The sequence below is a fragment of the Macadamia integrifolia genome, chromosome 9 (genome assembly GCF_013358625.1).
Source record: "Macadamia integrifolia cultivar HAES 741 chromosome 9, SCU_Mint_v3, whole genome shotgun sequence".
Lineage (NCBI taxonomy): Eukaryota > Viridiplantae > Streptophyta > Magnoliopsida > Proteales > Proteaceae > Macadamia > Macadamia integrifolia.
The window spans coordinates 35,488,461-35,503,627 of NC_056565.1; the positions used below are offsets into that span (position 1 = coordinate 35,488,461).

The 15,167-nt window shown below is 39.2% G+C and overlaps 1 protein-coding gene across 1 annotated transcript; it reads left to right on the forward strand.

The window, feature by feature from the left end:
* Nucleotides 1-360: 360 nt before the first annotated feature.
* Nucleotides 361-14,545, forward strand: LOC122089852 (box C/D snoRNA protein 1-like). Its single transcript, XM_042659574.1, has 6 exons — nt 361-683; nt 815-1,112; nt 1,212-1,413; nt 8,328-8,396; nt 8,564-8,693; nt 13,534-14,545. Exons 2-6 carry the CDS (start codon nt 872-874, stop codon nt 14,227-14,229), a joined length of 1,338 nt encoding a protein of 445 aa, XP_042515508.1. The 5' UTR covers nt 361-683; nt 815-871; the 3' UTR covers nt 14,230-14,545.
* Nucleotides 14,546-15,167: the final 622 nt, after the last annotated feature.

Consider the following 15,167-nt stretch of genomic DNA (forward strand, 5'->3'; position numbering starts at 1 on the left):
TGATAAACCCCCTTCATACAATGTTGGATTTGGTAGGGATCGGTATCGGGAGACCGATAATGGGACCTTCATGAATGAACATACCACCTATGTTGCAAAAACACTAAGACCCAATGTAGTGGGTATGCCAAGACTCGAACCCACAACCAGCCGACTCAAGTCGTGATGAATTGATGGCATTTTTACCACTAGGCTACCAACCCCATTGGTATAAATTATTACTTCTACTAGGCCATGGCAGCAATATTCAATCAATTTTTACAATGTTATTATATAACCCTATCGGCCTTGATCGATCCGTAACCGTTCCGACTTTTAGAACCTCGCCATAGACGACGGTAAAGTCCGACTGGGATTGGGATTTCATTCCAAATGGTCCGAGTCATAATAGTCCTGGGCCAACTCTGTGATTGCTTGGTTCGTGGAACGGCTGCTCACACCTGACATGGTCATGGAGTGGCAAAAGAGAAACCTAGGATTTTCACCGCCTCTGTTTATCACTGTGTAGTTGTACACTTGTACATATATGCCCTAGCACCGGGCGGTGTGGGGCGGTGCTGGGCGCAGCGCAGAAGCTCTGCTGCGAGTGGTGGTGGTTGCATCTGCAGGCTGGGGACCAATCATCCCAATCAGAGGGAAGATCTTTTCTCACTCTCTAGTTTCCATGGAGATTTACTGATCAGGTGAACACTCATAATCGAAACAGAGCATGATTTCAAGTGTTTAAAATTCCGTTGAAAACGATGTTTCTTTGGACCTTTGATTTCATCCGTCAACAGAACACCTGAACCAAAACACGTATCTCATAATACAGTAGAAGCTCCGAAGCACAAAGCCTTAGAACTCTTTCTACAGTATACAATCTCTACTTATGGAGGAGCAGCAAGAATCAGTTGTACCTCCAAACACTGATCATGATCACTCAAAACAAGCCTCTCTCTGTGAAGAATGCAGCTTAAACCCATCAAAATACAGATGCCCAGGTTGCTCTTTTCGCTCTTGTAGCCTTCCCTGCGTCAAAGCTCACAAGCAACGCACTGGTTGTACAGGGAAGAGACTCAGAACTCAATTTGTCCCTCTTTCCCAATTCGATGACAATCTCCTCATCTCTGGTATCTTTCTCTCTCTCTCTCTCTCTCTCTCTCTCTCTGGGATTTTACTTCTATCTGAAACGACTATATAGACATTTTGTACTATTCATTCATGGGTAGACTACAATTTCCTGGAGGAAGCAAAGAAGGCTGCTGAATCTGCGCAGAGAATGCGACGTGGGAAGTTCGGGAGTTTCCATTTCAAGCTGCCCTTTAAGCTGAGGATGCTTCGGAATGCAGCAGGTCGCCGTAAAACGCGACTTCTTCTTCTCCCGGAAGGAATGTCGAAGAGGGAGAAAAACCAGTCACGATATGACCAAAAGTTAGTTCCATCTCTCTCTAATATATATATCTGTTTATTTGCTTATTCTTGCTTTTCTTGATGTTCGAGTTTTTCTCTCCATGTTCAGGAAACATGTATAAGTTAGTGCTTGTGACCTGTATGAGTGAATACAAATGAACTGACAAAAGTAAAGAACAAGAGAGTTCTTCAATTTTAGAGCGGAATTCTATTTTTGGCCTTCCAGCCTCACTAGCATGGTAGCTCTAATAATTGCCATCAGAGGTGACTTAGGAGGCATCCATGATATACTGCATCCTCTCCTGCTCAGTTTTTTTAATTTAATGGCTCAAGAGAACACTTTGACGAGTATTTTCTAACCGATGATTCTGTATGGAGCTACCTCTTCACATTAAGCAACACATATAGACACCAAAAAATTAGATCATACTGAAGCCATAGAAAATAGAAAATGCCCATCCATTTGATAATACATGGACCCAAACAAACAATAAAACCTTTCCAATTCATCCAATCCCTGTTATGGAGTTTAGCTAATGGTGGATGAACAGGGAGGGAACAGTCATAGCGGTTCATGCCCTTCAAATTCAACCCTGTAAGAACAAGAGCATCATTCATAAGTGATATTTAAAAGAAGTGGCATTGTTAAGAAATGTAACGACAATTATAAGTGTCAGAATCACTCTTGTGACATGCTTGTGTGCAAGTTGAAGTTGGGTGCCACTAAATATATCAAGTAAATGGGCAGTTTTATACTTGAAAATTTTGTGAAATTTACTCATTGACAAGAAACTGGACAGTGTGATTCTCTATCCATTAGTTTCTGTCTAAACCTCAGTTTATTTCTTGAGCAAATAGTAACAGAATTTTTTTTTTTGGGCTAACGACGGGTATCCAGGCCTTCGGCCTCACTAATCCCATAGGTCCATACTAACCCCACAACCGCATAGACCAAGTCATACCGGGGTTGAAGGAGAACCATTCGACTTTTACCGAAAGTAGTGAAGAGCACTAAACACCCCTGTGTGAGTGGCCCCAAGGAGGTAAGAGGAGTTGAACTCTGAACCATACACTTTCTGAGGTGAAGGTCCCTTGCCAACTCGGCTACCCCCTTAGGGTTAACAGTAAAAGAAATAGAAATAAAATCTCAGTCCTCTTGTATTGACACAACTCAAGATTAATCTCCTTGACTTGCTCTCCTCGCATGTGTATTGAACTCCTTGCTAACATGTGGCAGCACTTAAAATTTCCTAGGGAGATCTTGGTTGAAACATTCAACCTATTTGCAACTATTGGATCAAACACCAAAAAATACGAAAAATAAATAGACAAAAGATCCGTACGACGCAGAGATTTAACGAGGTTCACACACCAGTGTGGTGTGCTACATCCTCGGGTGAAGAAGAAGATGTTTCACTATGCAGAAGAGAGATTACACCTAAGAAAGAAAACTTGCCCTGAAACCCTAGCGCGATAAAACCTCGAAATACAATGATTTTCTCAACAAGACAACAGTATATTATAGTACCAAGTCGCGGGTCGACCCATCGGGTCGTAGTCTATCAGGTCAAACCATACCACAGGGGCTATGTCCCCATACCCCCATACGAGATTAGTGATGGGCTCCGGCCTTGGGCCTATCGGCCTAACCCCTCTGCTTCCATCATAGATCTCAGAAACTTCCCATTCAGGTCGCCGCCAAAATATGTCGGAGTGGGTCAATCTTCAAAACAGGTCGAGAATTCGAGACAAACTTAACAAATCTCCACCTAGGCTTGAATTCTCCTCCAACAAACAAACAAATAGCTAAAATCTTCATCTTCTCCAATAGCCCTCCAAATGGCTGAACTCAAACACAGAAAACACCAAGTAAGTTCAAGCATTAACTCCAAGTAAGTTCAAGCAATGCTTGAACTTATTGCTTGAACTTACTAACACACAAAGGCTTAGTCAACATATCAATTGGAATGTCTTCAGTACCAATCTTCAACACTGGAATATTACCTTGAGCAATTATCTCTTTTATGAAATGATACCGACCATCAATGTGCTTTGTCCTCTCATAATACATCGGATCTTTAGTCAAGTGAATAGCACTCTAGCTATCACAATAGACAACAGTCACCCCATGATCCTTGTTGAGTTCTCCCAACAAACCTCTAAGCCAAATAGCTTTTTTAATTGCCTCAATCATTGCCATATACTCTGCTTCAGTAGTAGATAATGCAATTGTAGCCTCTAAAGTAACTTTCCCACTAATCGTACTTCCTCCAAGAGTAAATACATAGCCTGTAAGTGACCTTTTGTCAAGATCACCTGCATAATCTGAATCAACATAGCCAGATAAACTATCACCATTCCTTCCAAACTCCAAACAAACATCAGAGGTCCCTTTCAAGTACCTAAGTATCCACTTCACTGCTTCCCAACGAGCTTTACCTAGACATGACAAATATCTGTTCACCACACTGACAGCTTGTGAAATGTCAGGACGAGTGCAAACCATAGCATACATAACAGAGCCAACTGCACTAGAGTATGGAATACGTGACATGTACTCCACCTCTTCATCTATCTTAGGTGATAGAGTAGCTGAAAGTCTAAAATGAGATGCAAGAGGAGTAGTTACATGTTTGGCATCTTTCATACCAAAACGATTCAATACCTCTCAGTGTACTTCTGTTGAGATAGCCACAACTTCCCTGCTTTTTTATCTCTCTTGAACTCCATACCAAGGATCTTCCTTGTTGCCCCTAAATCTTTCATCTCAAATTTAGAACTTAATTGTTCCTTAAACCTGTTGACCTCATTCCTATCTTTTGTTGCAATCAACATATCATCAACATAAAGCAACAAATATATGAATGACCCATCAAAGAGCTTTCTGAAATAAACACAACAATCATATTGACACCTGCGGTATCCAAAACTAGCCATAACCGAATCAAACCTTTTATACCACTGACTAGGAGACTGTTTCAAACCATATAAGGACTTCTTCAACAAGCATACATGGTCCTCCTTACCTTCAATAACAAACCCTTCAGGTTGATGCATATAAATCTGTTCTTCTAGTTCACCATGCAAGAATGTTGTTTTCAGATCAAGTTGCTCCAACTCCAAATCATGCATAGCAACTAAAGCAAGTAGAACACGAATAGAACTGTGCTTAACAACAGGTGAGAAAACATCATTAAAATCAATTCCTTGTACCTAACTGTAGCCTTTTGCAACCAATTGTGCCTTGTACCTAGTATCTTCAACACCTGAGGCGGATTCCTTTTTCTTGAAGACCCATTTGTAGCCAACAATTTTCTTCCCTATTCTCGGCTTGACAAGCTCCCAAGTCTGATTTTTATGAAGAGATTCCATCTCCTCATTCATGGCAATTAACCATTTTGAAGAATCAACTGAAGTAACAGCTTCAGAATATGTTGCAGGATCACTATTTTCAATTGTATCTGTAACAGACAATGCATAAGCAACAAATTCAGCATGTCCATACTTTTGTGGTTGTCTAATATTCCTCCTTGGTCTATCTTTGGCAATGTTGTACCACTCTTCTTCTTGATTCTCTTGAGCATCATCTCCTTCAGTAAAAGTAGGCAGCTAAACTGAAGTAGATTGTGCTTTGTTTGAAGATGAACCACCAATTTCAAACTCCACTTTCTCTCTAGATTTTTCTTGGCTTTCATCACAATGAACAGGAGTTTTTTTCCTACGATGCAACATAGTAGATTCATCAAAAGTAACATCTCTGCTAATAAGAAATTTTGGAGACTTTAGATCAGGACACCACAACTTGTATCCTTTCACTCCAGATCTATACACGAGAAAAATGCATTTCTTGGCCCTAGGTTCTTAACTTCCCTTCATTCACATGTGCATAAGCAGGACATCCAAATACTTTTAAATTAGAATAGTCTGCCGGCTTACCTGACCAAATTTCCTCTGGAGTCTTGCACTCAATAGCTGTTCAAGGAGATCGATTCACCAACAAGGTTGCTGTGTTAATTGTTTCTACCCAGAACTCCTTGCCCAATCCTGCATTTGATAACATACACCTTGCCTTTTCTAATAAGGTTCTATTCATACGCTCTGCCACTCCATTCTGTTGGGGTGTTTTAACAGTTGTATGGTGTCTTGCAATACCTTCATTTTTGCAAAACTCATTAAAGTCACCTTTACAAAACTCTAGGCCATTATCGGTTCTTAACCTCTTAATTTGTTTGCCAGTCTGCTTCTCAAGCAAATTCTTTCATTGTTTGAAAGTGACAAATACTTCATTTTTATGCTTCAAGAAATAGACCCAAACCTTCTTAGAGAAATCGTCAATGAAAGTAAGCAAGTACCTTGCACCAACTCCCTTTGAAACAACCCTGGAGGGTCCCCATAGGTCTGAACGAATATAGTCTAAAGTTCCCTTGGTCCTGTGAATAGCAGTACTGAAACTAACTCTCTTCTGCTTCCCAAACACATAATGCTCACAGAACTCCATTGCTCATGTACTCTGACCACACAACAAGCCCTTTTTACTTAATGATGCCATCCTTCTTTCACTCATATGGCCTAACCTCATGTGCCATAAATTTGTGACATCTGATTCAGACATGGATGATGAAGTTGTTGCAACAGACCCAGTAACTGTAGTATCCTGCAACATATACAAACTGCCAACCTTGATTCCTTTCATCAACAAGAGAACACCCTTGTTGATCTTCATAACTCCACTTTCAGCTGTATACTTGCATCCATTTGAATCAAGAGTGCCTAAACTGATGAGATTCTTATTCAAATCAAGGACATGTCTGACATTAGACAAGATCCTGACAATGCCATCATACATCTTGATATTGATCGTTCACATTCCAATAGTCTTACAAGAAGCATTATTCCCCATCAATACAACTCTACCTCGAACTGATTCGTATGTGGAGAACCATTCACGATTGGGACACATATGGTAGGAACAACCAGAGTCAAGAATCCATTCATCCTGTGACCTGACTCTGTCATCAGTCACCAAAAGCATATTAGACTCACTCTCATCTTCGGCAATACTAGCTTCTGTAGAATCATCTCTTTTCTGTTTATTTTGGGCATCACCATCTACTTTCTGCTTATTTAAAAGCTTATAGCATTCAGATTTAATATGCCGTTTTTTCTTACAGTAATTGCAGGTCAAATTCTTGTGCTTAAATTTTGATCTAGCCTTCTTTTTGTCATCATCTAAACTCCTTTCGTTTGTTCTCCCTCTAGCTACCAAACCAACACCATCAGATTTATTGGTAGACGTCAACTCATCATCAATCTTCTGCTTGCTTTGCAGATTCGTTTTAATATCCTCAACAGAGATTGTCTCTTTACCATAAATCATGGAATCCCTAAAATGCTTATAAGATGGAGGCAGAGAACATAACAAGAATAATTCCAAATCTTTATCGTCTATTTTAACATCTATCATTTTCAAATAAGTAACAATAGAATTAAAATCAGATATGTGGGATTTAATAGAAGTACCTTCACCCATATGAAGGGTATACAGATGTTACTTCAATCTCAACCTATTGGTGAGGGATTTGGTGAGGTAGAGATTCTCTAACTTCACCCATAACTCTGCAGCCGTTTTCTCTGAGAGAACTTCTTGTAGAACATCATTCGAAAGACACAACTGAATAGTTGAAAGGGCTTTATCATCCAAATCGTTCTAATCATCATCGGACATAGTTGTAGATTTCTTCGTCTTCCCAAATAGGGTTTTCTTTAAACCTTGCTATGTAAGAACAACCATCATTCGAACCTGCCATAGATTAAAACTGATGTTGCCGTCGAACCTATCAATATCGTGTTTCATTAAAGAAGACATGGATCGAAATAACCCAAAGCTTTGATACCAGTTTATTAAATCAAACACCAAGAAATACGAAAAATAAATAGACAAAAGATCCGCACGACACAGAGATTTAACGAGGCTCATACACCAATGTGGTGTGCTGCGTCATTGGGCGAAGAAGATGTTTTACTATGCAAAAGAGAGATTACACCCAAGCAGCGGTGAGAAAACTCTCCCTGAAACCCTAGCTCGATAAAACCCCAAAATACAATGACTTTCTCAACAAGACAGTAGTACATTATATACTCCAAGTTGTGGGTTGACTCTATCGGCCCAATCTTCAAAATGGGTCGAGAATTCGAGACAAACTTAGCAGCAACATTGAGTTGAACCAAAATCAAACCACTAAACTTGACCCATCATATCTCCACCATCAAGTCTGAACCATGAACCATTAGTGAGGACTCAACTAGGTCAAATCAAAATTAGTACTTGTGTTGACATCAATTCCAACACATACAAGAAGTTGCTCAACACTGTCGGGGATAACATTAATAGCATATGTATTTGAACTTCAAGTTCTAGGGGCCCAAGGAAAAGATAAGGCAAAAAGGAAGAACAGAGAAATTAAAGGATGTTGGTCATGTATTGCAACATCTGGACTTCTTGATTGCTTTGATTTAATTTTTTAAAATAATTATTGGAAGCTTTCCCTCTTGTCAAACTGTATTTTCTTTACTGTGGTGTTAGGTTTGTTAGAATTGTGTTACTTATGTTAGCGTTGCATATGTTAATGGTGGTCTTACTTATGTTTTGTGTGCGTGCATGTGTGTGTTTGGGGGGGGGAGGGGCAGTTTATAAATATTCATATGAATTTAAGGTACTTGGTTTGTGCACTCACAGTTAAGAAGATACATCATGGAGGTACCCTTAAACAAAACTCTTAAATCTGCTAGCTCAACTATGGTTGATCTGAGACTTCACTCTCCACTTTGTATTTTCATTTGTGGAAGGAAATTTTAGGTTCTATCAGTTTCATGATGATTGCAACTAGAGACATTCAATTTCAACTGATAGTTCATTCTGGCATTTTATGTTCCAGGAAGGATTCCATTTTCTGGACGATTGAGTGGCGTTTTCGGTCAGCAGATGTTATACTAATTGACCATGGGTGAGCTGTAAAAACAATCCTTGTGGAAAGCTTTTTATTATACCTGATTATGTAGTTGATCAGTCTGTCCAGGGAACGATTAACCAGTGGCTTAAATTTGAGGAAGGGCCTAGACAGGCAAGCAATGACTTGATGTTCTGAATTTGGTATCTCTGATGTTATTGCAGGGTAGATGAAAACACGAATCTCTGCTCCATAATTGAGAAACATCTGCAGCCTGGACCTTGGAATCATCAGTTAATGCCATTCTGTAGGGAGTTTGAAAATCTCAGGTTCTTCATCATTAAAAACCCTAAGGTATGAGTCAGAAATTTTCCTGCTGTAATATACTCATTGGTAGTTTGGAGAATCAGTAAATATTAATCTCTCTCAACCGGGGGCCTGTGCTACATATATGTCATGCACTTTTGGTATCAAGCCCTAAGGCTCATTGCATCAGCAACTTTGATATATCATACAACAACAACAAACAACAAAGCGTAGCCTTATCCCAACTAAATGGGGTCAGCTACATGGATCCGCCAAAAAAAAAAAAACTTTGGGACATCCCACTCACGAACAATCGGCAACTCGGATCCTAGCCCTCCAGGCAGCTCTATTAGATGCCATATTAGGGTGAGCCACACTCAACTTATCTATGTTACGCTTCTTGACTGCCCAACATTCTGCACCATACATCATAGCTGGTCTTATGACTATCCTATAGAATTTTCCCTTAAGCTTTAGAAGAATACGTCGATCACATAACACTCCAGACGCCCCTCTCCATTTCATCGATCCTACTTTAATTTTGTGGGAAACATCATCATCAATTTCACTTTCTTTGTTTAACGTAGAACCCAAATATCTGAAACAGACACATTGCGGGATCTCTCTCCCCTCAATTTTCACTTCCTCACTATCAATCCTCAATCGACTGAAGTGACACTTCATATATTCCGTCTTTGTTCTACTTATCTTAAGGCCTCTCGATTCCAGAGTATATCTCCATAGTTCCAACTTATCATTAATCTCCAGCACTGTTTCACCGACCAGTACAATATCATCTGCAAAAAGCATGCACCACAGAACCACTCCTTGAATATTCCTAGTTAAATCATCATGACCAGTGTAAATAGGTAAGGGCTCAATGCGGATCCTTGATGTAACCCAATATTAATCGGGAACTCAACACCTTGGCCTCCCACAGATCTCACAGTAGTCACCACATCTCCATACATGTCTTTAAGTATATCCACGTATTTATTGACACTTCTTTCTTCTCTAAAACTTGCCAGATTAGATCTCTGGGAACCCTGTCGTAGGCTTTTTCTAGGTCAATGAAGACCATATGAAGATCCCTCTTGTAGGTTCTAGCTTTTTCCATAAGCCTCCTAAGAAGGTAGATCGCTTCTGTAGTGGATCTCCCAGGCAACTTTGGTATATCATACTATTATATAAAATTCAGAAGTGTTCGGTATACTTTTTAAGTGGACCAAAATTCCCTTCCCTGGAAAACTTTTGAAGCATACCAAAATACCCTCCGTTCAAAAATTTTGAGGTATACTTTTTATGTGGTAGAACAACAAAATACCCTCACACTTGAACTTGTTCAATATACTGTTTTAGTTGACCAAACAAAATAGTATGATATCAAAAGTCACCTCTCTACCTCCCAAAATAATATACTTTGTTAATGAACAAAAATACCTTTCTCATACATCGTTCCTCAAAACTCCGTGAATCAAAAGTCACTTCGCCCGCTTCTCTCTCTCTCTCTCTCTCTCTCTCTCTCTCTCTCTCTCTCTCTCTCTCTCTCTCCGTGAATCAAAAGTCATGTCTCCCCCTTCTCTCCATTAAACGTCTCTACCGTCCCTCCATTCTCTCTCACTAATATCAATGGACCTCTCCACAGCATTCAAGACTCTTGGAGTTACCTGGCAATCTGTTGCAGTTTCTAAGGTACTGTGATGTTAAGAATATTAATGGGGATGAATTTGAGGAGATCAATGGCGATCCAATAATCCTGTGCGAGAGAACCAAAGCAATACCAAGAAAACGAAGGAAAAAGGATACCTTGCTCTCCCATCTGTTATGAACCATAAGCAAAACCAGGACCACAAGCACAAACAAAGTAGGAGATTCCTCTTTTCACTTCAACGGGAAATCCATCAACTATTTTAATACAGCAACAAACTAGAATCAGCTGTGGCAGAGGTGGTAAAGAGAAACAGAAATCCATCAGCAACCATAATTCTAATTCCAAGAATCATCAAGAAGCCTCAAGATGAGACTCTCAACGTCAATAGTCCCATCTGCAATTCTATTATTTATGGTGTTTCTTCTTTGTTCTCTAACCGCCATTTCTCCCTCTTGAGGTATGTTTTACTCTACAGTGTATTATCCGTTAGGTTGATTGCACATTCTTTTTTTCCTTGTTGCAACCTTCAATGGCTTTTCATTGTATTTCTGGTGGACTTCTTTAGCTTTCATGGTCTGTGATTGATAATTTTTTTTTTCTTGATGGCCAAACCCTACCCTATTTGGTGACTAAGACCTTGATTTGGTTGGATGTAGAACAAATAAATTCCAATTTGTGTGACTCAGGCCTTGATTTGGGTTGGATGTAGAACAAATAAATTCCAATTTGTATGACTAAGGTCTTGATCTGTAAACATGCATGACATATAGTTTGTCTGAGGGGAAGCCTGTCTTTCTCTGAACTTTGGCATTCGATCACCGTTGTTGAAATCCCTAGCTATTATGCGGGGGGAAATGTAGTTCCCTTTTTTCTCCACTACTGTGAATAACCCCTAAATATTCTGTGGGGGAAAATGTAGTTCCCTCTCTTTTCCACTCTACTGTGAATGGGTTGGAGACCCTAAAACCTTCCTTCTCATTAACTATCTGTATAATCACCATTACTGGGTTCCAATCGTTGCTTCCTCTAAAGATCTGATTGAGTTTCGTGGGGTAGATGTTGTTGGGAGTTTGTCATGGAGCTTATTATGGAACAATTCATTGTGTGTATGGCACATTCACACAACAACATAAAGCCTCAAAAGAGTAGTTTTTCAAACATTGCCCTCGCTGGTTTTGGGTGAAAGCCATATCTTGCAGCCCCTCTTCATCAAAGCAGAAAACCTTACTGGCTGTAGAAGAATATTCATCTTCATGGCCATCTCTTGCTTCCATGTTTGACTCTTTTCAAATCTTGAACTCTATATTTATCTATTTCCACCAATTCTTATCGTCGCATTTTCATTTGGTTTCATTTGCTTGAATTTGATCTTTGAACAAATTGTTGTGGCAAGCTTCACAAAACATTCTTAGAGACTTTAAGTTTCGATATTCATTGGGTCTCTATAGTATTAGCTTGTTGAGCTTTATCTTTTTTGTTGAGATTAGAATAAAAATATGAGCTTATGTTTTTTCTATCTGCACCAAATATTCTTAGAGAATTTATTTTTGGATTTAAGTCACAAAAGAATGCCTTTCACTTTTCTTAATAACTGTGAATACCCATAAGAATACTATGAATATTATATAAGTACCAAATGTGCTTCTTGGTTCTTGTTACTCATTTTGCAATGGAACCGGCTATCCAATTATGGAACTATGTGTTCACTGTTTCAACACACTCGAATATCCATATTCCTTTTACCCAAAAAAAAAATCCCTATTCCATAATAGCCGTTCTGTAGTAAACTAGCAAGTAAAAGACTAATCCACGAGAAACTGTAATTTAGACTGGAATTTAACAGCACAGCTGCAAGGGGGAAAAAAATACTAAATCTTGCATCAAGGTGGATCTCATTTCCATTTCAAGTGATGATTACTCCGTTATTGTTTGAATTTCACAGTCTTGTGTGCTTTTGAAGGAAATCACATTCAGCTTCTTTCAATAAGGACATTGATTCAACAAAATGTAACCCCCCCCCCCCAAAAAAAAAAAAAACCTTTTCTCCCCCTGAATCCTTCATTAACTCCTGTTGTATTTATTAGCTCCAAATGTTGACTACCTTTGCCCTTCTACCAGTCTTCTCTCTTCTTTAGATGGTTGGTGAAAGTGAAACCTTCTTGGGGTCTATTTGTCATTTGATTTCGAATGATCAGTTAGTCTTCTGTCTTGATTACTTCATAGTCCACTGGAAAAATTCTGAGATTTTTTTTTTCGAAACAATATTTGCATTGCTGCACCCTGATCCGATCTAAATTAACATGTACTCATAAAGGAATAATAGATACTTGAAAAGGTCCAATCATGCGAATGATTGTTTACAGATTCTTTCATTACGGCTTGCTTCATAACATTGTTGCAAACAATAAACAGTGTGATGAACTCTGTAGAGGGATATCTACCCTAAACGAACTCCAAACCAGAAGGGCAAATTCAGGGAAGATTCTTGGAGATGTAGAGGGTGAGGAAGGTGACAATTAAGAAGGAAATAAAGGTGATGGTGCCGATGATAATGACTGAGGGAATGGTTCTATTATGTCAGTACAATATCTATTTACCATTTCTGTACAGTATGATGATACTGTAAAATGTCAACTGCATCATTTTGCAGGTTAAAAGTTGTCATATCAATCATCAGCTTGCCAGTTCTCAAAACTGGCGGCTGGCATTGTTGTTTGGTCGTCATTGTGCCATTGCTCTTTCCATTTTGGATGTTTTCCATCTGTAGGCAGAGATGCCATGGACAAACTAGCCCCAATGTGCTCAACCTGTTGTCCTGCATCAACTTTTGCCCCTTTCTTATTGCGGTATGCTTAACTCTATATATGTGCAATATCCTGGTAAAAAGCGCTACATATTGTTGGGCTTTGATTGTAAATACTGTACTTGAATCAAACATGACCTTCTAACAAGTGGGCCCTCCATTTAGAGCATCACCAATGATTTACTTAGATTATCATTGATGCGATTAATGAGTTAATGGAGAGGGACATCTCTGTTACCATATATATCATACCTATTATGTGTTCTGCGATTCAATATTGTTATTCAATTAAAAAAAAAAAAAAATGCATTTGGTTTATTTTGTAAATTACCTCTTTACCCTGAAACAAAGAGCCAAATGAAAGTTTACTTGTTCCTTTAAATATAATATAATTCCTGTAATGCTTATTTTAAGTTTTTACCCCTCTTTTGCAGGGACCCAAATCACATTTTCATCAATTGGACATGAAGGCCCCATTAAGGCAACAGTTGGCTGATATAATTGTCATTGAGTACCCTGTTGTTCATATTTTTCTCCCTTCAGATGGACCTGACTTCGAGATTATTAAAGATGCAAAAGCAATCCCTCAGAAATTGGAAAATAGGTTATCTCCTAATGATGAACGAAGCCCAAAAGGTGTCCTCTTCAGGGAGGAGGAAATAGAAGACGATGGCATCAGTGATCCACAGATTTTAGATCTTTTGGAGTATATGAATTCAGAACCTTTGGATAATTTGCAAGTTGTCAATGGGAGAACTGATGGAGAAGTTATTTCTTCCGGTTCACAGTTGGCAGAAGTTTCCCGAGATCTCACACCATCATTGAAAAATGAATCACAAATGTGTAGAGGAGACAAAGTTACTTTGAGTTCCAGTTTGAAGGGAATAGGAATCGGCGAAAACATGGGTTTTGATTTTGACCAGGATCTAAAGGATGTTTATTCAGGTCTTATGGAGCAAGCTAACCCTGATGGCTTTCTTGACCTGGAAGGTGGTTCTATCAAGGAAGGGTTTCCAGAGGGGATAAGAGAGTCCATTGATTTTAGTGGAGTTTTTTCACTGGAAGATGAATTAGAAGAAGGGGAGATTCTGGGGGGTCTGAGGAATGGACATTTATCTTCTCCAAGTTGAGTGGAACTGCAGTTCAGCTACTGCAAGTTGGGTTTAACTGTGTTCCCTTTTTTTTTTTTTTTTTTTTTTTCTGTAAAAGTGTTCCTTTGATGTTGAACACAAAATCAGGGTTGCATAGTGTCTTGCAAAGACTTCTCACAAAGGTTTGGGTTTTGTTTATTGGCCCTTTTTTGTCCCTTTTTTTTTGTCCCTTAATTGTGGTGTGGCTCCACTGGTCTAAAGGCACTATGTGTTAACAGACATTTTCAGCTTGCGTGTCTTTTCACGATTGATCTATTACACAGGTTAGGTGTGGCTGCGTGCAATTGGGGTTTAACCTTGGGTCTGAACCATAAAACCGTGTAGGTTTAAGGAGTTCCTTGTTAGCAAAAATAAAATATGTGATATTACTACTACCACAATTACAAGATGGCATGGGCACTAGTATTCAGGGAGGAGTAAGGCCTTTTGAGGTGGGGAAGAGAGCGGGGGGGGGGGGGGAGGAGGGATAGTATGATAGGCTTTAACTTAAATCTTCTAAAATCCCAAATCAACCTGTAGGGTTCAAACCAACTTGGACGGATGTATCTTTCTTTCATCAGCATGATATATTTGTAGCTCTTTCAGCAAAAAAAAAACATTTAGGGGATTCAAACCAACTGCGCTAGTAGTTGCCTTGTTTGCTTATTCGAATTGCTTGTGTTTTAGTTTGCCTTTGAAAGATCACAAATGATGTTCCATCATACGGCTAAATCTCTATCCTTTACCAGTCTTATCGAGAGAGAAGGGTAAGCTCAGTCTCTGGAAATCTAAAGTGCTTTCATTTGTTGGGAGAAGTGTTCTACTTCTATCCACCCTTGCCGTCATCCCCTCTTATCTTATGAATTGTTTTCCTTTTCCGAAAAGCATTTGCAAGAAACTGGACTACATTTATCTCCATTTCTGGAATGGTGACACTA